The sequence below is a fragment of the Artemia franciscana genome, chromosome 6 (genome assembly GCF_032884065.1).
Source record: "Artemia franciscana chromosome 6, ASM3288406v1, whole genome shotgun sequence".
Taxonomy (NCBI): Eukaryota; Metazoa; Arthropoda; class Branchiopoda; order Anostraca; family Artemiidae; genus Artemia; species Artemia franciscana.
In genome coordinates, this window is record NC_088868.1 from 7,040,785 (window position 1) to 7,067,307 (window position 26,523).

The following is a 26,523-nucleotide window of genomic DNA, read 5'->3' on the forward strand; positions in this document are numbered from 1 at the left end:
CACTCAGCATCCACCCTCTGTATAAAAATGTGAACAGATTCAGCAGTGACTGTCTCTTCAGAGAGTTTATTCTAATTGTTGACAATTCTTGTGGAAAGGAATTGATTGTAGACTCTGATTAGGGTAGACTGCTTAACAAGTTGCAGCTGATAACCTCTGGTTCTTGAATTAGGACTGACAATAGGAAGTTATGCTAGGAGCATGTTGGCCTTCATTAACCTATAGGTTAGGTTGACATAATCTCTATTTCTCCTGTATACAAGTAATGGGGGTTTAAGCTTAAATAGTCTTGCAGGGTAAGAAAGTTCCTGCATGCAGGATATCATTTTGATGTCATCCTGTCTTCCAAAACTTGTATATCCTTTTTTTAAATTCATGGGGGCTAGAGACAATCCAATTTCCAGCTTGGGTCAAACTAGTTCTTTATACAGAAGACTAATGACTTCAGAATTTCAAATATTTTATTCATTTGTATAAAAATTGAATTTTTGTTTTCAATTGATGTCACTTATCTTTGATTATCCTTTTTTTTTCAGGGTTAGTATATGTTTCTGACAACTAATCCAGGCCATTTTCAGTTAGTTATCTCATAACCTTTGATATCAATTATGACCTTAAAAACCCCTGCTTTTGTGTATTCATGTAGTTCATGTTATTAGCTTTTCTCTTGCACTAAAAAAGCATTGAAATATAATCACTGTCATCCAGAGCATTTTTTTTTTTTTTTTTTTTTTTTTTTTTTTTTTTTTTTTTTTATAGATAACATTGGGATTCCTGTTCAGCATAACTGAACATCCACCTGAACAAGAATTTCTTTTTGAATTTAGCTCCAGAATGTTACGGGGTGGTTTGTTAAATAATCCTTGAGTTTATTTTAAAGGGGGTTTTTCGTGGAGTTGCTTGGGACTTTTCTAAGTCTTAATAGTTTGATGTGGATATGGGAGCTAAATTATTAATAAAATAAAAAGGCTTCGTATAGAATCCCCGGTAACCTGGGAGACAGAACCATCTCGGTGTTGTTCGAGGTCTCTTGAAACAAATATAGATTCCCTTGGGACCGTGCCTGAAAGCTAGAGGATCTGTACCTGATGCCCTAATACATAGACAGAAGATGATTAAATACAATAAGGTTTATTTACTTACAATATACAACTATTGACAAAATAGCTTCAATGTCTTATTGCACTAAAAGGTGAACATGAGAAAATTGATCTAATGCATTCGAATCCTTCCATAAAACTACTATTTGCCCTTCTGTTGGACTCATATATCCAACGCGCGCACTTGCCGGACAGGCTTGGTGATCTGCGGAAGTTGACCTCCACTACTATTGGTAATATTTAATCATGTGACTAGTCACGCATCCAAAAGCTATTCTTTGGCAAGGATTTCTCTTTTGGTTTTGAGAAAAACCCATAGGTCAGAATAACTGGTTACTTTGTTAAGTAACATTTTTTTTATCTAAATGCATATAGTCTAATTGCGTTGGACTATGCAGACTGTTGAAAAACTCAGGGGTCAGAATAACTGGTTACTTGACTTGTTAAGTAACCTTTCACTTATCTAAATGCACGTAGTCTAATTGCGTTGGACCATGCAAATGCATGTAGTCTAATTTGTAGTTTTAATTGTAGTTTTATCTAAATGCATGTAGTTTAACTGCGTAGGATTATGCAGACTTGATAAATTTAGCAACTGTTAAATTCTAAATGATTTTATCCAAACCTTTTTCAAATTGAAATTTACTAAAGGGGTGTGACTGAGAAATTTAGTCCTGAATTTAAGAGTTCCTAGAAGAGTATGGATGAGAGATTCGGTCCTATATTTGAGGATTCCTAAGGGGATGTGAATGAGGGATTTGGTCCTGAATTTTATAAAGGGGGGGGGGCTGGTCTATATGTTACATATCCCCTTTCCCATTGTAGATTGATGTCCCCATCAATCAGTCTAATTTCTCTCTTTAAATATTGCATTTTATTCCTTATTGTTTATAAAAATTTTATTATAATTCCATAACCTTGTAAATGATGATTAAAATTTAAGAAATATTTTCCTACACCTTATATATATATGTCCTGTACCTAGCACTAAAAAAAATTATTTAAACACAACACTTGACATTAACTGTTATTACACTCGAATACCTGGTTCCAATTGTTCATTTTTACTTTATATCTTTTAACTGTTTTCCCTGTTAATCTGATTTTTAATTGATCCCAGGTATTTTAACAATAAGAATAAAAATACACGACGTAATATAATAAGATTTTCACTGGCACTTTTATTTACTTAAATTTATGATTCACTATTTGGCACTTTTTTCTTTTTAAATGTTCATCACTTATTAGTTCTGGATATTAGTTTCACACCAATCACAATTTTCGTGTCCTTGCCCTATATACTGATTGAACAAATATATTGTCATTTTCTAATTTATCACCATTTAGCAAAAGTAAAGATTTTGTTTTTACGCTTTTACAAAATGGGAAGCGCGGGACTCAGAATCACCTATCCCCAGCAGTTTAAGTACAAATGTACGGCCGGTACTACAGTTCTTCTGTCCTGCTCCCGCTCTCTTCTGCATTTAAGCGTTATCTTAATTGTCTTTTGCGTTATCTTAATTTAATTCAATAGACTGGAGTACTATTTAACACCTTACTTGTTAGTTGATTCCTAAGTTTAAAAAATTAGGACTTAGGATCTCCTGTTCTAAAACTTCATTAGGTGTGTGAGGGTTTCCATATTGAATTGGGTTCACTAATGGTGTATTGCGTGGGTACGTTGTCGTACCCGCTGGTTGGATGTTTCGTTTTCTCTAGTCTACATCGTATAGTCAGAAATGAAGGATGGGTGATAGTTTTCCGGTTGAATCAGACGTGTCTTGGGCATTCTTCGGTGGTTGATAAATCATGATAGGTGTTTTGTAGTCTTTGACCATGACGTTTGTTGGCCAATTTTTGTAGTATGCCAAATTCTGTAATAAAAATTTCCAAGCAGAATCATGTTGTTAACATATAAAATGGTACTAGTGATACGATAATATAAAGCATTATTTTAAATTGCATAATAATAGTACATAATTGCATAACAGTAATATTATATTTTTTTTTTCAAACATTCAAAGTGAAATCGAATGTACGATTTCTTAAAAGAAGTTTTAAATTCTAATAATTTTCAGGTACATTTGAAGTAACGTGAGGTATATTTGGTCATATAGCAACTGAAAATAGTTTTATTGGTACTACACTATTACTATATTATTATGATTACATGTAAATATAAGAACACGGCACTAAAGAGGGTTATATATATGTAAGATTATATAGAGGTCTTAATGTTTTAGATCATATTTTAATCAAAAAGAAATTGAACCTCCAATGCGTGATTAGTCGAAAAGTAATACATTTTGCATTATAGCCTTTCAATTATCACGCCTTGGAACGTTTTTTTTTTCCCCTTTCTTGAAATAGTTCAGCAAAATTACAAGAGATGACCTCTTAAATCTCTTGTACATAAAAAGATAGAACGAATTTTTTCGTTCTTGTTAGAGGTCTATATTTACATAAAGATTTTCTGCCAAGAGTATTTTTGATGTATATGCCAAAAAGTAATACAGTATGTTGTATCATAGCCTTCTAGCTGTTATACACCAACAATATTTCTACAGTAGGGAAAGGATGTTACGTACGGAGAAAGACCTCTTAATTTCCCCGGATTTTTACATCCTCCCTGTTAAAATGGCTTAAATATCATCAGGAGCAGTAGGGTTCAATTGATGCATCTCTTGTGCCTCAATTGCATCAGTGTTTATCCTTTTTCTCTTCAGTATTTTCCCATAGTTAATTGTTAGTAGCGCTCTTATTGTTAGTGAAATAAGAAATACCATGAATATTGTGATTATAATATTATACCATGAGTTTGGTGAGAACAAACCGTACTGGCTCTCCACGTATTTCAATCTTTGGTCTTCGTTAGTGAATAAGGGTATTTGCATATCTAACGCTTCCTTTATTTTTGTTAATTGCATTGTACCTTTGATCTTTTCTATTTTTGGCCATATGGATGTTTTAGATTCTTCATCATTTATATTCGGAATCGTGAAGGACAAGTTTATTCCTTGAAAATTTATTATTTTTGGGCTCATGACGTTAGTGCTGGTTGTGATTAGAGGTGTTTGGACGGTTGTTTCTTTAGTTACAAGTCTGCAACCTTGTTTGATTGTAATAGTCCCAACATCCTGTAATAATATTTCGGTTCGATAGCTGGGGTCAATTTTTTCTGTATTGTTATAACAGGATAGAGTTCCCACCGTCTTTTTAGGTACTGTAAATAACCATAAGTCGTTCCGTAAATTAATGAAAGTTTCTCTTTTGGTATTTCCTATTAAGGCTTCACAAGAATCAGGAATATTTTGTTGCTGCGATTCCTTTAGGAATAGATCTAGCATGCATGATCCTATCTTTACGTTATATATAGGTAATGTAAGTTGGCAGACCAAATTTTTAAATGACACGCATTCTTTTAATTCTTCGGTATTTGCTAACGCGTATTTTCTTCTATCTTGATCTATTAACATATATTCCGCTTCTGGGGTGATGCTCATGAAGGAGTTTGTCTCTTTAATGTTGATGGGAAATGTAGATATTTTGTATAGGTCGTATATGGATTGTTGATTAATCAAAGGAATTGTGACTACAGCAAATAGTTGCTCATTGATCTCGGTAATATGCACCTTTAGTTTTGTATAATATAAAAACAAGTTAGCTACTTCTGGTTCTACTGGTAAGTGGAGACCAAATGTTAAGTGAGTCTTTATTTCGTTTAGGATGTTCTTAAGATCCGAGGGATCCACTAAGTCGTAAGAAAGAGTACCTCCGGTTAGCTCAAATAACGCGAACTCAAATTTACTGACATCAGTAGCTAAGTTCAACAAAGACATAATAACAATGTCTAGTGACACCATTGTTAGGCTGGAATCAGAGATTACTCTGTCTACTTCATTTTTTAAATAGTTCATTGTGCTGACTGTTCTTGATATTTTTTTGGATATAGCCTCGATTTTGTCTTTTTGGTAATTGGCTATGCTTGCTTGTATTTTTTGGACATGTAGTGTTGTATTCATGGCTGTGTTGAGTCTTTTAACATTATCTCTTAGTATATTCAAATCTTCTTCGGTTGACAAACCGAATAGTCGGGAAGCAAGTTCTCCTACTATTGGGATTAGACTTGTTGATCGTTTATATTTACTTCTTCGGAAAAATACTTCGAATATACGTGTAGTGCTTTGTTTAAGTTTTTGTATTTCTGTATTGAATAGTTCAAATAACGCCTCTAACCTTTGTCTATATAAGATAAGGAATGCCTGATGAGTTGAGACTTTATGAGCATTCTCCATGGTTAATTCCGGGAGGGGTTCTAATTCATCCTTTGCTGGTTCGTCAGCCATGGCCAGTCGCGCGCAAGTTTTTTTACCATCTATTGTCCAACATTCTCTCCAGTGACCTTCATCTTGACATTTTTTGTCTCCATCCACACATCGTGTTCTTCCATAGTCTGTCTCGACAAAAGGGATTTGCCACCTAACTTGTATTCTTCCCTTTTTTGTAGAAGTCCATATCCAGCTAGTTGATTGCCATGGTTGCCTTACTGTTATTAAAATTTCATCGTTTTTAATTGGCATGAGTACACCAGGGATAGTGCTTGTAGTAATTTCTGATATTGAGGTATCTAACTCTATTGGTTGTGGGTCAGTCGTCGTGGGGTTTGACGAGGGGAATGTTTCTTCCACTTCTGTTATTGGGGTATGTTCAGTTTCGATTGTTGTTGGAGTAAAATCAGTTTCTGCTGTGGTTTCCTCGTTCTGAGTATCGTATTTCCAGAAAGTAGTCGTTTCGTATTTTCTTGCGGTGCTTTTGGGGATTTCCATTAATCCGCTCGTGCTTTCTTCGGTATAATAAGTAATACGTGGAACATGGGCGGTCGTGTTGGTTTTGGTAGCTTCCGTTGTGACGTTTATTATTCTACAGAAGTATTGACATTTAAACTTGTATTTTGGTTTGCTGGTACCATTAGTGGAATTCAATTCCACTTCAATATTTTCTATACCTCTTATTATCTCTGGTATTTTATTTGTTTGCGTTACGAGGTCAGATACAATACTTGTTGCTTGGGTTTCAATTGTAGCGGTTTGCTGTGTATATTGGGAAATACTGGTTATGTCTCTCGTTTCAACCTTCGTTGGTTTTATTTCAGATAATTCTATTTTTTCTTGTATTGGTCTGTTCTTAGCATTATTAATTTGTTTTGGTCCATTCCATAGTTCTTTGAAGAAATTCCATACTGTGGGCAATTCGTTCAATAACGCATATTGTCCATCGTAAAATTTTCTTTGTCTCAGTTGTGTTTTTTTTGGCTCAATTGTATTTTGGGTCTCTTTATCGACATCTGAGTTTTGGTCATCTTTAATTGACCTTCGTTTTCTTTTTTCAATGGTTTTTCCGAATCCTATAGCTTTATCGATTTCGGCCATTTTCGTATCAAAATCATCTACTATTCTTTTTGTTTTGACCTTGGGAGAGTTAGGGGATGTTTCTTTCTTTTCCTTATGATTGTTTTTGCTTGCTTGTAGTCCCTTGTCTGATTTTAAAAATTGAAAAATTGATTCTTTTAGGTCAAATGTATTTTTCTCCAGTCTTATAACTTGTTGGAACAATGTTTCAAATGGTTTAGGGTCTAGCTTCATAAAAATTTTCCAAGCGTTGTTACTAGTTAGAAGTGAATTTTCGTGTTTGAATATTATCCCATGCTTTACGACATCTTGTGTATGGGCACCTACACACATGGCCATCAAAAATGTTAAGATCATCATTCTTATCTGTAATCAATATTTAATCAATTATTTCTGACAAAGTACGACAGAAAGAAAAAATGGATTGCGTGACGCTGAGATTTATTAAGTATTAATGGAGTTTTTCAATATAGATTTAAGGGGCTAATACGCTATTGTCATTAAGATATAGTATGAAAAAAATCAATTTAAAAATATCAATAATTCTAAATTGGAGCTGAGAAAGGAAGTTATTTTTTTTTATAGAGTCAATTAACTTCAGTAGTTTGCGGTAACAAACTGTGATTAAGAGCGATTTGGCTCAATAGTAACGAAATTTTAATGTCTAATAGCAAATATTTTAGTAGTCTCGAGGGCAATTAATATATATATATTATCCGTGTACAGACCTTGGCATGGGTTAGGACAATTTGGCTGTAAGAAAAGACTTCTTGATATATACGTCGCCAAACAGTAGGTGTATATACTGCCTTGTTGGTTACAGGGCGGTAGGCAAAATTTTCAGATGCATAGTTGAGCAAAAAATAATTAAAGAATTTAATAGTATGTGTTTTTACAGCGAATAATGTTAGGCTAAAAAAAAATAGTTGTTGAATAAACCTTAATTTTTTGTTTAAATTGGGGATATGTAGTTTTCAGAATCATAATGGTCATATTACTATTAAACAAAGAAATGAAATAAAACCTTAAATGATAACAAGTTGTTAGCGATCTTGGTTGAAATTTCGTTTTGAGGTCTGGTAGAGGATTAACTTTTATTTCTGTTAGTTCTTCATTTCCATCTGTTAGCTAACATAAGGAATTAGGGCAAAGCGAGTAAACATTACCATATCAGTTCAAATAAAAATTATTATATATATTCCTTTTTTTTAATTTAATAAAATATGGGGTAGGGCAGTGGTAAATGCTATTAGGGTTATACTACTAGATAATTTAGTATTTTAGTTAAAAGTAGTATTCTTTTTTTCTTTTCTTTTTTAATATCAGATAAAAGTATGAAATAATTATTTGTTTATTATGGCCTAAATCTTAAGTTACTAATTTGTTATGGAGTAGAAATTTATTAGCCTATTTTGTTACAAAAAATTTTTGATTTATGGTTTAAATTTGAATTTAGTTTAAATCCAATTATAGATGTCTTGATATAGTCTAAAGCTTAAAATGAGGGTTTGTAATTATATAATAAGATTATAAGGCTTAGTAACTATATCTCAAAGATATAGATCACAGCTTTCCTGGTATGCACTTTGGGAGATAATTATAGCTATGCCAAACTGGCACGAATTTGAGAGGGTGTCTTATTGAGGTATAATAGTTTGACTTTCGATAAATTAAGTGTTCTTTCGTATTTAAACCCATTCTAGCTTAAAACTACCTGGCTTAGTTGTAAAAGAAGAACAACCTTTGACTTATGACTTAAATCGGTTTTAAATTTAGTAGTATCTTAGCCTAACTTAATTAATAAGTTGTAGGCTACTAGTCCTTTGTAGTACAAATCTATATTGTACTTATTTAAAATGAGTTAAACTTTAGGTTAAGATTTTGAAAAGTTTCACAACTTGTTTCCTTTTAATTTTTTTTTTTTTTTAAAGAATGATTGAATAAGAAAAAAAAATAAGCATTCTCTCATTATGCAGAAATACTCTCTTATCCCAATTATCTTGTCGTTAAAAAAAAACAACATTTTCTCATTATGCAGAAATACTCTCTTATTCCAATTATCTTGTCGTTTGAAGATGTGCCGTATAATTATGGCTTTTCGAAAAACCTTTAGATTTGATGTATTCACTACCTCAGGTAGATGTAAGTAGATTATAATTGAGGGTTTTATTACAGCACTTTGCATTTGGAATGAGACCCAGTCAAATTAAGAACAATGTTTTACTTTGTAAGTAGCAATATTTCAATAGAATGATGCGACTATTTTTGGTTCTTATAATAAATATAGTAGTTAACTTTAGTTAGCTACTAAATTAAAAGTTAAGTGTATAAGTTTCTTTTAAAAAGAAAGTTGTTTTCTTTTATCATTATATAAAAGTCTCGTTTTACAATACATTGTTCAGTTGTTTAGATGGGAAGACTATATTCTGTTATCTAAGCGAGATACATAAGTATACTTTGTGAACAAATGTTTATCAAATATAGTTATTGTGTTTTGATATGTTTTCAAAGCTTGTATTTTCAAAGCTTGACATTTGAAGTATTTTTCAAAGTTCGGACCGTGTCGTGAATCCATGTAGATCGCATAAGGTAAGAGATTGAATTTCGTTAAATGCCCTTGGGACATTTTTTGTTAAAATTATGCGAAGAAAAAAAATTTTTTTATTTTTTAAGTAGTAGGCTAAAGGTTAGTAGGCTAAGTGTTAAGTTTAGATTTTTCGTGTGTTATATGCTATTACACTTATTTATAATAGTTTGTAAAGTTCACAGGTCCGGCGATTTTGGTAATTTCTAAACATATTTATCTTACTATAAGTATATGAATTAAGTTAGTTATACGAAGGTTATATGTTTTTTTTTTTATGTTAGTTTTTGGTAAGCGTAATTTATTTTGAAGAATCATTACCTTATTGCCATATATTTCCTGTTTCGTTCTCCTTTCTGTTCCTGAAACGTTTTTACTTCATTTGATTTGATTTGATTTTTTTTTTTTTTACTTTTAGTTGCATTTGGGGGTGTTTTTGTTCAAACTCTACTTCTGCTATTATCTCGTAATAGTTTTCTTGGCTTTTGGGTCCGAAAATTGATAGTAATTGTATCCCGTTTACAAGTTCTCTTCCAAATTTCATGTTTTTAAAATTGGAAGTTAAGGAGGGGTGAAGTTTTCGTGCCTCTTTCCTTAGCTTTTTTACTTTTCTTAGGTCAACTAACGTTAAATGTGGCTTCCAGTTTTCTTGATTTACAATTCGTACTCCGCTTTTGGTAATTTCTTTCGAGACTTCTTCTATGATTGGATTTAGGCGCGTTTTAACTACCTCTTCGTTCTCTAATTTCGCATATATAATTTGCTCAAAGAAATCTCCGATGCCTTGAAAATCAAGATAAAGTTTTTCATTTATGAAATTTTGTCTATATTTTTCTATGGTCTTGACAAAAGCACTTTTTACATGTTCAATTTCAGTATTATTTTTCAGATGCAATACTTTTAACGTTAGATGGAAGGAGTTTTGTTTGATTAAGGCTTTTGTTAACTTAGGGTTTGTTTCAATTACGTGTTTTTGCATTAATGAAGCATTCATCCTTATCTGAGGGTTTTTAACTTGGATTGCGAGGAAGTAATTCGGCTGAGATTCCATTACTTCATATCTTTAGACCAGTCCAATTTCTAAAAAAAAATTAAATTGGGTTATATTAATAATTATTGGGTGGAGTTAGGCATGTTTTCATGGATAATTTCGTGGGATTAGTTGTTTGTTACTCAGAGGTTTAAAATTTTTGTAAAGTAGTAAGGTTGGGGATAACTTAAGGTTCCATTTAATGGCATGATATTTCTTTTTCAATTTTTGTTAGTTATAGGCAGGTTAGTAAGTTAATTGGCGGTTATCTTGGTACTGGTTTCTTCTAGAATCGCGTATGACGTGTTTATTAAGGTATTGGTTTCTATTCTCTGCCAACCAAATTTTTCATTTATTTTACACGGTTCTTCCTTGTCTACAAATTAGAAAAGTTACATAAGGGGGGAGGAAAAAATAAGGGTGGTAAAGGGTAAAAAGGGACCGTCTAGTTCATAATTTTCTGTTATTCTTAAAATTGGCCCACTATTGACCAGTAAATTGCACTGTGACTTTAAAAGGTAGGGGGTTTTAAATGTTAACTGGAAGTCCTTTTCGTTGATTCCAGGGCCGTTTTCCATGTACATTATGTATTTCTTTAGGAAAGTGGGAATATAGAGGCATTGCATGGAATAATTAATGTCCGTTTTTCTTAATATTTGCCGTATTTTCTTCCTGCATAGATCTTTTAGACTGAGTTCATCTGAGGTCGTGTGAATTATTTTATAAGTCAATTCCTTACGAAAGCATAGTGGGCTAGCTGTGTCTAGGAATTTCTCATACACAATGATGTCTTTATCTGGCAAAATTTTTGATCCAAAATTTTCATCATTCATGTAGAATTTTGTCGTTACATTTATTAACTCCATATACTGTTCATCATAAATATAATGGCTTGAATTTTTTACAATTATTGGGTCAAAATTAGTACTGTATCTCAAATAGTGCTCATATATTCCCAACAATATATTTTCATCTTCCACAATTTTGTAATTCACATTTAGTAGTAAGTCCAGAAACTTTAAGGGCCATATTATTTTGAAACCTGATTCTTGTTCTATATGCCAAAAATTTTCGCGTATTAAAGATGCTATTAAAGGATACGCAACGGGGGGCATCGCTCGGAGTAGGGCTGCGAAAGTGTATGCAGCATTCTTGTGCCTATAATCGTAATCTTTGCTCAATATTTCCAGTGAAAATGATCCGTATAATAGGATGATTATTCCGTGTATTAGGAGATCCTCGTTAAAAATAACGGGAACTTTCAATAATGAATATAAGGTATTATATTCCAAGTTCCTTACTGCATTAGTTATTGCAGATTCGAAGATTATTTCCCGTAGTTCATAGTCTATTACTGAGAGGTTTGGTAAACTTAGAGTTTTATTTGAAATCCAAAATTCTGGTCTCGCAAACATTAGGTCTTGGTTGGTTTCTAGGGTGTCGGTATTACTTAAGGTTCTTTGTCTCGGCATTTTCCTGGTTAGTATTAGTCACACGTATAAGCAGGCTAATTATCTAATGAGTAATTACCTTTTTCCGCCTTGAGTCCTTTTGGTGATTCGTCTAAAAAAAATTGTAGATTTTGTTTATTGTTTGAATTTTTTTGATTTTAATTTACCTTTATATGCGTCTTTTTTTGCTTCTACCGATTTTTTCTCTTTAAGAAAATGTTATTTCCCCTTACTGCGTAATTTTGGGACGTTGGATCATACATAAATTTGGCGTAATGTCGGATTTCATCTAAGGGGCGGTGAATTCCTTCGTACTTAATACAATTTTCATTTTCCTCGATTTTATAACAAATTTTCGGTGGTCTACATTTATCAATTAAAAGTAGGTCGGTTTGATTCGGACCCTTGCAAAACCAATAGCTTATATTAAATTTTTGTTGTAGTTTTCTTATTAATAGTTGAAGGCTTGTTAAGTTTTTTCCTTTCTTATTTTTATTTGAATATTTTATTTTTACTTCTCCTCTCGCGGGTCGATATTTAGGAGTATTCGCTAATTTTAAGCCAAATCTATATTTATGAGGTTCAAATTTTGTTAAATCGTAGTTGAGGTACCATGTTTCAGCATATACCTCTTTACCATTCTTATCCTGCACTAAAATCGCGGCCGCATATATAATGTTTTCCTTAGCATGGATAATTGAAATAAATTCTGTATCTATAATGGCTTTGGACATATTTTGGTGGTAAATGGGGTAGTTAATAATTTAAGAGGGATTCAATAACTTGGGGAAATCGGAAGCGAGACGACGTTTCTAATTTTGCAAGTTACAAATTAGAAACGTCAAGTAAAAAGTGGAGAAATACAATGTACATGGATTTTTACTCAAATTCGTTCAAAAACGGGCGAATATTCTATATAATGGGAAGCATTGGTTGGTACAGCCTTGGTTAAAGCAACGAAGGAACGGCAATCGGTAATTCGTACCGATACAGCGTACGAACCCGGACAAGGCTCGTACGCAGCATCCGCACCAACCACCGACTATTGGTTCTTGGGGAGTTTGGATTATAATTTCCACTTGTTCACTTTATCACTGGCTGTAACACTGAAGAAGTAGCTTTCAAGGGGTCCTCTCAAGTTGTATGCGGAAAAGCAAGCTGAAACACGCTAAGCTTTTCCACCACAACCCGCAAGGGCGTCCGTTGTCGTTTAATCTCAGGTTGTGTGTATAGTAGACTTTCTTGTAATTTCGAATGTAATTCTAGTTTCGAAATCTAAATCGTCTGTCTATGCGTAAGGTTTAGCAATATTAATAAGCTTTCTAATCAACGTTTTGTTACAGCTGAGTTATACTTGTGGTAAGATAGTTTACCAAAGCTACGGGTTATATTATTAGAGAAATTAAAGTTTTTAAGAATCATGAAGTGTCTCGCCTACTTATCTGGCGAAACGTTTAGTCGATGGGGCAGTTTTAATTTTAACCCTTAAGATAATCCTTAACTTAAAGGAATTATTTTAAGAAAAATGTTAATGAAGCAATTGCACTCATGCGGTTAATCTTAGCAAAAATGTGATTTTGAACTCACTTAGAATAATGAGCACTCTTTGAAGATAGGCCAATTTTTCACTTGGAGTCTTTCAGCTTTCCTGAAAGGTACTTTCTTTTAAGGATGTTTTATTACGGGATGGTTTCTTAGCGTAATTAATTGACAATTAGCAAAAAAAAATGATTATTTTATTATTATTATTTTTTTTCTTTATTTTATTTAGGACTGGTAGATTTTCATTTTTCTTTTATTAATAATCTAATTTATCTGGTTTTTTGATAACTCGGCCTGACCTTGTTGTTACCTTCTCTTCAGTAGACTCGGTTTTTTTCTTTGGCTTCGCTAGCGATATCAAGTCAAACTTTTTATATTGTTTTTTAAGAAATTTTTGACCTTTAATTTGTGCCTTTTTAGCCTGGGCAGTTGCACTCTGTGGTCTTGTTCCTTCCACATCTTTGGGCTCATTTGTGCCTGATTCACTCTCAGTATCTGAGGAACTAGTTGTAGATTTAGTATCTGGTTCTCTTGAAGTAGAAGTTTGAGATTTCGGTGTAGATCCAGCTCGACCTTCGTAAATTTCTTCACCTCGTGAAGTGGAGGGTTTATTGATTGACTCGTCCTGTTGATCTCTGTGCTCGGGAGAATTGAACGATTCTTGGGAGCTTTGGGAGGATTCAAATGTCTTCTTGGGGTGCCTCCACTGCTTGAAAGCCATGTCTTCCGGGGGGTGAGGAAGTGTTTGTATTAAGGTTTCCTTCCAAGATACCCAGTCCTTTGGTTTTGCCTTTGAGACGGTTATATCGTGATATTGTTGTTCATCTGTAGCTGGATTAGTATCAAGTGTACTTTGTCTAGTTTTAATTGGGTAATTAATAAGATCCATGGCCTCCCGCAATGTTTGTCGCTGCGGTTGGTAGACCTTTTCTGACTCTATGTCACCAGGGGTCTGTATAGCCTTATTTAATTCATCTTGTAACGAAAAGGGTCTGTCTATTGGTGTGACAGGGTTTACCAAATCATCGGGGAAACGTTTTGGTGGAAAAGGTGTCGAAATTCGATCCGGGAAAAATTGCGTTTGTGGAGAAATTGTATAGTCCAACTCTTCTGATTCTTCACTGGAAGAGGAATCGCTTTTCCTCCGTCTCCGCGTAACGGGGGTACTTTTTGGGGGGGTAACCATATTTGTCATGGTTAGAAATTCATTAAATTTTTCTTCGTCACTACTGTTTTCAAAATATCCTTGTTTGAAATTAAAAGGTTTAAGCTCACTTAATCTAGAGCGAGGTGGTTGATTTTCGTCCTCCGAGGTATTTGATGTTGAAGGTTGAGGGGTCCATGTTTCTGTGAATTTTGCCCTCTTTATACGACTAACGTGGGTTTTATAGACTTTTCCTGTTTTTGGTTTTAATAGTTTAAATGTAACGTTATTATCATACTTTTTAATTATTCTTAACGGTCCTAGGTACCGGTCCGAAAGTTTCTTGCCGTCCGATTTGTTTTCGTTCTTTAAGTAAACGCAATCTCCTACTTGGAAATCGAGTTTACCTTTGACATTAGGAATATTTTTTGCTTCTTGCTTTCTGTTTGATCTTTCTATTTCTTGTTTTACAAGCTTATAAGTTTTCCTCATTCTATTGATAAATTCTTGTTTATAATCTTGAGAATCATTATAAAATTGTCGTGACTCTATAATTTCATTATAAGGGATTCTAAAGTCTCGTCCGAATAATATATAAAATGGGTTATCGCGAATGACCTGGGAGTAAGCTGTATTTATTACATTTGTTAAATAAGGTAAGGTATCATGCCAATCCCTGCGATTTTCTTTCGTGTAAATACTTAAAATATTAGAAAATAGTTTGTGTCTGTTCTCGATTTTCCCATTGGCCTGTGGATGATAAGGGGTCGATACCAATTTATTTATTTGAAGGAAAGACATTAAATCCTTGGTTACTTTCGCTACAAAATTAGGGCCGTTATCGCTTAATACTGTATTGGGGATACCGAAATTAAGGAATATTTTAGCGAGAGCTTTCGACGTTGTATAGGCGCTTTGATTTTTTAATGGTTTAGCAAAAGTGAAACCAGAAAAATGATCAATCACTGACAGTACACAGGTATGTCCTTCATTAGAAGTGGGTAATCCTCCACTTGTACCATATAAATCAAAAGAGACTATGTCAAATGGAAACCGGGCCGTAGGCGTTGTTCCTATCGTTGGATTCGGGTAGACTTGGGGATTTTTTCTTAAATTACAGGTTTCACAATTATTAACATAATTCTTTAACTTTGTTAAGGCTGAAGTAACGAAAAAGTATTGTTTTAATTTATGGAATGTCTTATCTAATCCCAAGTGACCTCCTACTTCAGAATGAAAGAATTCAAAAGCGGGTTTTTCCAAAATTTGGGGTAAAACTGGTATAACGGAAGTTTGATTTCTTTTATTAGTATCGGTCATTATCCTACATAGTATTTTTTCGTCGAAATCATAATAATAGTTATCAATTTCTTTTTTAAAAGATTTCATTTCATCAGGTAACTCTTTATCATATAAGAAATATTCTATTAGAGCAGCAAAAGTATTATCTTTCTTTTGATATATTTTTATAGAATTCAAGGAAAGTGGGCTGTCTTTCTGTTCCTTCTCAACCGAATTATTCTCAGCCGATTTCATTTTTAAACCTTTCTTTCTTGGAACGTACTTTGCTTTTATCGTGTTGACATCTTCATTTTCATTTTCTACTGGGGTATTATCTGGAAATCTACTTAGATAATCACATGGGGCATTTTGTTTTCCCTTAAGATGTTCAAATTCATAATCTAAGTCTTGGATTTTCAAAATCCATCTCGCGAGTATTCCCGTTGGCTTTTTGAAAGTTTGCAAATATTGCAGGCTTTTGTGGTCCGAACGCAGTTTAAATTTTCTGCCTACCAAATAATGTCTGAACTTGTCCAAATGGTGGATAATCGACAATAATTCAAGCTGTGTAGCAGAATAATTACTTTCTCCAGCAGTCAGGGTGCGAGAAGCGTACGCTATCACTCTTTCTTCCCCATTTATTATTTGGGAGAGGATCGCCCCAATTCCCTTGTTTGAGGCATCCGTTGTAACAACGAATTGTCCTGTTTGGAAGTCAGGTAGCGATAAAATAGGTTCTGAGGTTAGAGCCTTTTTTAAATGATCTATTGCATTTTGAGCTGTATTAGACCACACAATTTTTTGTGGGTTGCCTCTCGTGAGGTCCGTTAAAGGTTTTGCAACTTGTGCGTAATTTCTTATAAATTTTCGGAAATAACTCATTAATCCTAAGATTCCTCGTAATTGTTTAATTGTTTGGGGGGGCTTTATATTTTTAACGGATTTTATTTTTTCAGGGTCTGGGGAAATTTGTCCTTGCGTTACAACTACTCCTAAAAATTTTAGTTTTGTTTGAAAAAGATTTACTTTTTCTGGTCTACATTTTAAATTGCCTTAAATTCTCTAAATTTCCCAAACACTTTTGCTAGTGTCTCTAAATGGTCCTCCGCGTCTTTGTCCATAGCTATGACGTCATCAACAAAATGAATTATGTTATTTAGGCCTCTTAGTAAATGAAGGAGGGGTCTACACAATGCACTCGAACTAGTTTTTAGTCCAAATGGTACTCTTAAGTATTCATAAGAACCACATTCTGAAGTTGAAAAAGCTGTTTTAAAAACATCACCCTCAGCTATTTTTACTTGATGATATCCTTGTGTCAAATCTAGGGAAGTAAATATTTTATTTTTATTTGATATCGAGTCTAGAATTTCGTCTATTCTAGGTAGGGGAAATTTGTCACTTACTACTTGTTTATTTAAAGCTCTATAATCTACCACTAGTCTAAGATCATTATTCTTTTTCGGGACTAAAATAACGGGGGCAGAGTATGGGCTTATGCTTGGCCTTATGATTTGATTTTTTTCGAGTTCATGTATTTTGTTTATTAGCCATTCCTTATGTTTATAAGGAATTCTGTATGGTTGTTTTGCGACTGGTGGTCCCGTGGTTTGTATTGCGTGTTCATAAAATGGGATAAGTCCTATGTCATCTTCAGATGTCGAAAAGACATCTTTATATTTCCATAATAAGTCGCATAATTTTTGTTTTAATGACACGTCGGTTATGTGACTTAGTTCGAATTTCTCAAGGAATTGAGATCGCGTCAGTGGATATTCTCTGTCAACGTAAACATTAATATTATTCACGTAGTTTTTTTCCAAATTTTTCCAATTATTAATGTCGGATTCCGATACTACCTGTATCTCTACTAAACATGTACCTTTACTTAGGGTAATTAGGTCGTTTTCGTGGGTGTTCGTTACCCAAATGTAACCTTCTCCCTTTTCGTAATTTATAATTTGTTCTTCACACACTAAATATTTCGGGAGATCTTCCCAAGGCGATGCTACCCAAATTTCATTTTTATCATTAACTGGTTCTAACAATTGTGATATTTGGATCCTCTGCATTGATTTAGGGGGAATTTTTGTTTTACGCACTACAAATCCATAATATTTTTCGTGATTTTCTTCTTTTATTGAATTTAGAAGATTCTCCGCTGGTTTTTCTCCTGGAGTTTCTATTTTTTCAAGTTTTTTCCATAGATAACAAATTTCTTGAATTTGTTTGCTTCTATATTCTCTCATGTTACCTATATTTTCCCTTACTTTGTTTGCTTGTATGTTATTTATCATTGATATGGTGTCCATCGGGTAGATAAACTTTGAATTTGCTACATCTAATAATATTTTATTTGATTTTAAAAAATTTGCGCCTATTACTGCTTCGTATGGAAAATTCTTACAAACTATAAATCGAGTATAGAAATTTCTGTTATCCTTGCGCAAGGCTAGATACACAGTGCCTTTCACATCCAGGTCGTGTCCGGTTACACTTGATAAATTGGGACAGATATTGCTCATTCGTCGTTTAATATAGTTTGGTAATTTATTAAACACGGATGTATTTATCACATTTACGGTTGCTCCTGAATCTATAAGGGCTGAGAAATAAATATTCCCTGCGTTGAAATTTTCAAATACTGGTAACATCTTATTATTATTTGCACTTAAAAATGGTATTATTACTGGGGGGGACCTATAAATTATTTTGCCACCAAATTTTGGTCCTACGAATTTTGGGGGCTTATATCGTTTCCCTGGGATTCCCAGATGTTAGATGTAGAATTTTCATTTGTTCTGTTTTGGGTTCCTTGGTTATTACTTGAGATGGAGCTATTATATGGCTGCCGTCGGCTGATGTAATTTTCTCTTGTATTTCTGTTCCAACTATTACTGGGTTGATTTGTTCTTCCACGATACCCTCCTCGATATTGATATGCATTGCGTTGAAAATTTCGACTTTGGGTGGGATAATTACCTCCTGTTACAAAGGTGTTTCCTCGATCACCTCTTGGGGCGTACCCACTATAGTTTGTCCCCCTGGACAAACGGTTACCCGTTCCCCTAATGTTTGGTCGATTATTATTGTTTGCAAAACAATTTCTTGCGATGTGTCCTAATCGGTTACATGTGTAGCACCTTAATGGTTCACTGTTAGTTTGTGCCCTTAATTGATTATTGGGGGCAAAACGTACTTGTCTTGGTGGTGTGGTGGTTCGAATTTGATTTCGAACAGGTTTGGGCGATGATTGTCGGGAGAAAAATCGCGGAGAGGAATCCCTTGATCTTACAGGGGCTTTGCTTTCTACAGCATTTATTGACATTTTTTGATGCTGCAGGACAATCGAATCAATTTCTACGGCTCTTTCTATTTCCTGAACTGCTAGTTCTAGGTTATCAATATTTTTAGCTATCAAAAGGCGGTATAACTTTGGGTTTAGTCCCTGCTTAAATGCATTTAGTATGATTTTTTCATATAATTCCCCTTCTCCTGGACCGTATCGCGCTTCTGTTGCGATTCTAACCTTATGCAAGTACTCACGAACGTTTTGGGTCTGTTCGAAAGTAACTAGGCCATGTTTTAGTTTATTCAATGAACTTGTGTCAATGAATCTTTTCTGGAAGGCCTGTTGCAATAATTCTATTGAGTTAATGGTTGAGGTTGCTTCTGTACCTATCGAGTTTTCGATTTGTTTTAGAAATGTTAGCGCCTGTCCTTTCAGTCTTAAAAGTAACATATTTTTTAATACTTTTAGGTCAATTTTTGTCATTTCCACAAATTGCCCTAAATGGATGTTGAATTGATCAACGTCCGTATCTCCTTCATATTCTGGTAATGATTTTGCAATTTCTACCGAAGTTGCAATAATTTGTTGCGCTTTTAATATTTCATCTTGTTCTTGTTCCATATTTATTGTATTTTTTTTTTTAAATATGCGGTTTAAAATAATCTTAAATTTTTTTTTTTTTTTTTTTTTAATTTTATTACTGTTTTATTTTATTTTCTTAAAGATTTTGATATTTTTGAATGGGGTATACCTATATATAAAAAAAAAATGCAAAAATAGAAATAAAATCGCACTGCACCTAAAAATTCAAAAAGCTAGGTAAAATTGCACTGCACTCAAAAATCAAAAAAATAAAATGTAAGTAATCATACTTGTCTATGTTAGTGGGCATTAATTGTAGGTAATTTCAGTTCCTTTTTCTGCTTTCTTTACCCGACCGCGCCATATGTTACGGGGTGGTTTGTTAAATAATCCTTGAGTTTATTTTAAAGGGGGTTTTTCGTGGAGTTGCTTGGGACTTTTCTAAGTCTTAATAGTTTGATGTGGATATGGGAGCTAAATTATTAATAAAATAAAAAGGCTTCGTATAGAATCCCCGGTAACCTGGGAGACAGAACCATCTCGGTGTTGTTCGAGGTCTCTTGAAACAAATATAGATTCCCTTGGGACCGTGCCTGAAAGCTAGAGGAACTGTACCTGATGCCCTAATACATAGACAGAAGATGATTAAATACAATAAGGTTTATTTACTTACAATATACAACTTTTGACAAGATAGCTTCAATGTCTTATTGCACTAAAAGGTGAACATGAGAAATTGATCTAATGCATTCGAATCCTTCCATAAAACTAACTATTTGCCCTTGTGTTGGACTCATATATCCAACGCGCGCACTTGCCGGACAGGCTTGGTGACCTGCGGAAGTTGACCTCCACTACTATTGGTAATATTTAATCATGTGACTAGTCACGCATCCAAAAGCTATTCTTTGGCAAGGATTTCTCTTTTGGTTTTGAGAAAAACCCATAGGTCAGAATAACTGGTTACTTTGTTAAGTAACATTTTTTTATCTAAATGCACATAGTCTAATTGCGTTGGACTATGCAGACTGTTGAAAAACTCAGGGGTCAGAATAACTGGTTACTTGACTTGTTAAGTAACCTTTCACTTATCTAAATGCACGTAGTCTAATTGCGTTGGACCATGCAAATGCATGTAGTCTAATTTGTAGTTTTAATTGTAGTTTTATCTAAATGCATGTAGTCTAATTGCGTAGGATTATGCAGACTTGATAAATTTAGCAACTGTTAAATTCTAAATGATTTTATCCAAACCTTTTTCAAATTGAAATTTACTAAAGGGGTGTGACTGAGAAATTTAGTCCTGAATTTAAGAGTTCCTAGAAGAGTATGGATGAGAGATTTGGTCCTATATTTGAGGATTCCTAAGGGGATGTGAATGAGGGATTTGGTCCTGAATTTTATAAAGGGGGGGGGGGCTGGTCTATATGTTACAAGAACACTGCAGAGCAACCCAAGTCTATAATCAACTAGGACAAAATTTAACTATTGTGAAGATGCTCTTCTGCAGGGGGTGAATCTCCAGCATTCCTATTGAATGGGGAGGCAAGAGGGGCTCATATTTGGATAGTCAAGGGGTATTGGCTGTATAATATTTTTTCTCCAGATTATTTGAGGGACAACTGCCCCCCCCCCAAACAACGTCCCTGCACTTCTGTGAGAATGAGGAGAGAACTAGGCAGAAAAAGGTAACATATTCCAGTTGCCGTGGATCAATGTAAACTTATAAATGACCTATGGACAAACTAGGATGTGGGAAGTGATATCCATCTTCCTTTGTTACCTCCTCCCACCTCTCAAGGAGCTGCTTGAATGACTCATGCAGTTATTGCTATATGATGGAAGCTTGCAGGAATTGATCTACTACTAAAATAGAAATGCACAAAGTTTTGTTTTCCAAGCTATGCAACTGACTTAATTCAGGGAGAATTGCCAGTTTGGCTAAGAATATGATGTGTTTTCTGGAAACCCAACATCCAAGTGTTTACTTGGCTGTTAATTACTCTACAAGTGATTTGTTCTGCCTGTTCAAAGTTATGAATGTCACTAAAATATATATGCTCCAAGTTGCAAGTTTGGTTTACTCCTGTGTTAATTCTTTAGCACCACTTGGACTAAGACAAATATGTTTCAAACGGCTTCAGAATATCACTCATACCCAACAATCTTATCTGAAAACAATTTACTCATATCAGAAATGCACCACAATGGTGCACTGTCATTACTACATGTTGGTGTAAAGGTATGGAACATGGTATGCCTAACAGGTATCAGGTATGCCTAACTATATAAAGGAATCAATTTTGCTAAGTTTGTTCCAAAAAAAATCTTTAAAAATATCTTATTGAGTAGATAAAGGTTGTTTGTTAGTTTTTCTGTTTAATGTTCTGTGAATAAGGCATATGGGAGAATTTTCTGAAGTGATTTATTTCCTTTCATATGTGGAATACTCTATTGCCCAAATATATTGAAGAATTGATTTTGCTAATCTTATTCTGAGAATAATATTTTAAAATATCGTATTGAGTAGATGAAAAAAAAATGCTTACATTTTTTTTGTTTAGTTTTTGTTTGTTGTTGGTTTAGTTTTTCTGCTGATTGATATTAGGAAAAGGATATTTTTGTTTGATGATTTTTTGTCAAATTCTTTGTTGATATTTTTATCAGTTGATTGATTTCTCAAATCCCCATATTGGTTGTTTTTGGCCTCTGGCATAATTGGCAGTATAGGAGTAATTGTATGTGTTATTTTTTATTTTGTCAATAAATCAGGTCAAATCAAGTCAAGTTTATTTGGCCTGTGGATCTTTTCCTAGGAGTATCATTGATCAAGGGTGATTAGAATATAACTTGTCAACAAGCCACTCACCATTACTATTACCACAAATTGAAGATAAAACTAACATCAGCTTCTGTGGATTAACTCAAGACTGTATTACCATATCAAAGGCCTTGGAAAAAATCCAGGAATAGCAAATTGCCTGGGTTCCTCTATTTCAACTAGATCTATGATAAGCCTAAGAAATCAGTTTGTATAGATTTTCCTAAGATTAAGCCTAAGAAATCAGTATATAGTTTGTATAGATTTTCTAGACCTGTAGCCATGCTGTGTGGACGACAGAATATTATCATGGAAAAAGTGCTTCAGAACTGAATTGCTAGCCACAATTTCATGAATTTTGATGAAGAGAAGGGTTTATTAAATTGCTGATAATTACTCGATTAATTACAATCCTTAGCTAGAAGAGAGAAGTGTGATGGCTACTTTCCAAAGAGTTCAGTAATGTGCTTGAAGTGAGGAATGCATGGATCATTCTTGCAGGGTGCTTAAATTGCAACTCATGTTCCTTTTTTTATGCAATACCTTAAATTCAGTATTTTTTCTAAGACCACCTTGTCTTTCTGTGATGAACAAATAAGAGTTCAAATCAAGATAAGTCCATTAATTAGACTCTGAAAATTGCACTCTAGATATTTTGACCACATATACAGCAATCATCAGCAGATATACTAAAGTATTAAAATTAAATCCAACATATTTAAACAGAGCAGAATAATTACTTCCAGTTAATGAACATATTTGTCAGAGAGATTTCATCATTCTATTCTGTATAAATATGTTTGCTTTAATTTTAATGCTTTAGTATATCTGCTGATGATGCTGTTTGTGTGTTCAAAATATCTAGACTTTTGTATCTCTTTTCACTGTCTAATTAATGGACTTATCCCTATTTGAATCTTTATTTGTTTTGTATTCTTGTGAGGTGCTAGAAATTGAAGCATAGAATATGTAACAAAAAATGAAGATAGGAAATGGAAAAGAAAATCTATGACTTGTGCATATGCACTAGGCCTAAAAATGAAAAAAAAAATATATTTAATGACCAGATTTTGGCTAAGTAATGGCCAAAAAAAGATTTTAACCTCTGTTGAATGCCCCCCTCTGAAGACCAAGACCTGAAATACAGCTGTGGTAACTTGGGCCAAGTTTGGGAGCACACATGCATAGTACTGATCAATAGCATATCTAGGATTTTGTTTTGGGGTTAATCATTTTTTTTTAGGGGGGAGGGTACAAAACAATTTAAAACTCATCAAAAATTGGTTTATATGTATTTTTGTTATATGTTTAAGTGCTGACCAAAAACCTGGGGGAAGGAGAGAATCAAACCTAGTAATCCACCTGGATACAGTCTTCTATCTGAATAAATTATATATATATATATATATATATATATATATATATATATATATATATATATATATATATATATATATATGAAAAAAACTTCGTTTTCTTAAAGAGTTAAAGAGGCTGCATCCCAAAGTCGAACCTTAAAACGTACAGGAATTAGGAGAGGCAGTAGGGGGGCTGCCGCCCCCCAAACCCCGCTTTTAAAGACTCTTTTGTACTGATTTTTTTGTTGTGGGGGGACTTCATTGTTACTAATTACTAGTTTCGGCGCAATGGTTCTCCTGTCCTCTTGTGTTTAATATTTTTCGAAGTTATTCCATTATTCATTCATTTCAATTTTTGTTAATTAAAAGAGGGCCTTTCCGAAGCCAAGAGCGGGGGGTTAGGGGGGCGGCAGCCCCCCACAACAAAAAACCTGTACTAAAGAGTCTTTAAAAGCGGGGGGTTTGGGGGACGGCAGCCCCCCTACTGCCTCTCCTAATTCCTGTACGTTTTAAGGTTCGACTTTGGGACGCAGCCTCTTTAACTCTTCAAGAAAACGAAGTTTTTTTCATATTATTTCTGTACGTTTTTCTACAATCCATGGTGGATGTAATTTAATAATAATTTTCCATGTTTATTTTCTCACTTTCTGTATCAATAAATTCAAACTGACAAAATCATCTAATTTTGATAATTTTAATAGTTTAGCAGCTTAATTAAAAATTTAGCAGCTAGTGGTTTTTACCCACCCGCCTCCGGTTTATGGGCCCAGCGCGCTTCCGCTGCGCCAAGCTGCTGTTATGCTTGTTATCAAACAAGTTATTGCAATAGAAAATTTCACCAACGGCTTCAATTAGGAAATCAATTTAAATGGTTCTTTTAACTTGCTTCCATCAAGCCTTACCCCCGCTTCAGTATAAATTCTTGTGAACATTCCAGTATGTAATTCTGATCACATGTTTCCATGTTTATTTTCTCCCTTTCTGTATCAATAAATTAAAACTGACAAAATTACCTAATTTTACAAATTTTAAAAAGTTAGCAACTAGCGGTTTCGATCCACCGACTTCTGGGTTATGGGCCCAGCACGCTTCCGCTTCGCCAAGCCGCTGTTACTGTAAGAATTTTTCAAACAAGTGATGTTATTACAAGAGAAAATTTTACCTTCAATGGGGAAATGGGTTTTTCTAAGCTAGAAAATCGGGGGGTTAATACTTTCCGACGAAACTTTCCAGGAAAATTACTCGGAGAATTCCGCGTTGAATGAGTCTTCGTACACCCAGATCCGATGTCGGCTGTGACCTGTAGGCGTGGCAGAAAACCAAAAAAAGGGTTTCTGTCATTTTTATCAAATAAAAATTTTACGGATTAAGACAGATATTTTTGAAGCTTTCAGTCAGTTTCACCATGTCGAGCTGATCATTTTGATGTACTTGATGTTGAAATTCGTAACTTTTAACAACAAAAAACTTAACATGGGCTCTTATAGGGAAATGGAGTTTTTCTAAGCTAGAAAATCGGGGGGTTAAGATTTTCCGACGAAACTTTCAAGCAAAATTACTCGGAGAATTCCGCGTCGAATGAGTCTTCGTACACCCAGATCCGATGTCGGCTGTGACCTGTAGGCGTGGCAGAAAAAAAAAGAATATGAACATTAAGTGGCTATGCGTGGTTTCTGGAAAACCGGGAAGGAGTTATCGGATCGAGCTGAAATTTCGCGGATAAGCTCCTGGGCCCAAGGGGACCTTAACTTGTGAATTTCAGCCCAATCGGACAACGTTAAAGGGGGGCTGGGGTTGGTGGGTCGAAACTTTTGGCCAGATTTTCCCCATGAAGGAAAAGTTGGAGGGGATGAAATTTGGCAGGTTTCTTAGTTGGAGCTCGGGCTACGAAATGCATCCCTCCCCATCCCTCTGCGACCACTGGAACCGAAGATCGCTTAACATTGTCGTGGTTCGCCTCTTTAAAGAGGCACGAGTGTGCCTCCTTGATAAAGTGAGTTAAAGACAAACTGCAATGTTTAAAAAAAGTAAATCTTGATTTTAAAGTAAGAAGGCGTTAAAGGACTAAAAACAAGTTAAACCAAGTGACACAAAATAGTGTCAAAAAAGAGACAGAGAAACAATAACAGAGAGCAAGCTAACAAAGCTCATAAACAAAAAATCTTAGAAAAAAACTTAGAACTTTAGGTGCACCAAAAAAAGCAGTTAAAATAAAAGAAGCAAGTTAAACCAAGAGCCAATTAAAAGGAATTAAAAAGAAAAAGAAGTGGAATTTCTTAGAGAAGATGCTAATTTTCTTATTGTTAAAAAATTTTTGCTTTAAAAGGGTGAAATTTTTAATGTCTCTCTTGTAAGGGCCAGGGTCAATGAGTAATTTGGAACAGTTGAGAAGACTAAGCTAGGAAATACCTTTTTTAGACATTGTGTGAGGTTTTGTCAGACAATTAAAAATTAAGTATTGTTTTGGGCCAAATATTGTATATTTTCTTGCATTTATTAAAAAACAACAGGGTAAAGATCTCCACACCCAATCTAGGTTGAAGATCCTCTATCTGTAGTGTTCCAAATTATATATTTAAAATTGATTGTTTTCTTTATAGTATATTTGAATCAGAACTTACTGAAGTAATTCCAGTTGTTCATACATCCATAGCTGGCTGTAGGATTATTGGGAGACTGACTGTTGGAAACAAACATGGTTTGATGGTTCCAAATACAACAACTGATCAGGAATTGCAACAACTGAGAAATTCACTCCCTGATGCAGTGAAAATTCACCGAGTTGAAGAGAGATTATCAGCCCTTGGGAATGTTGTGGCATGTAATGATTATGTTGCATTAGTTCATCCTGACTTAGATAGAGTAAGACTTTTGTTGAGTTTCAGCTCTTTCCTTTTTTATTTTTATTTTTTTCCTTTCATATCCTTTTC

The 26,523-nt window shown here is 34.1% G+C and overlaps 1 protein-coding gene across 1 annotated transcript in view; it reads left to right on the forward strand.

Moving 5' to 3' along the window:
• The window catches only part of LOC136027976 (eukaryotic translation initiation factor 6-like), a 46,039-nt gene that overhangs the window by 4,557 nt on the left and 14,959 nt on the right, over window positions 1-26,523 (forward strand). The window contains exon 2 of the mRNA XM_065705470.1: window positions 26,194-26,455. Coding sequence (XP_065561542.1) covers window positions 26,194-26,455 — 262 coding nt within the window. The remainder of the gene's footprint in view (window positions 1-26,193; window positions 26,456-26,523) is intronic.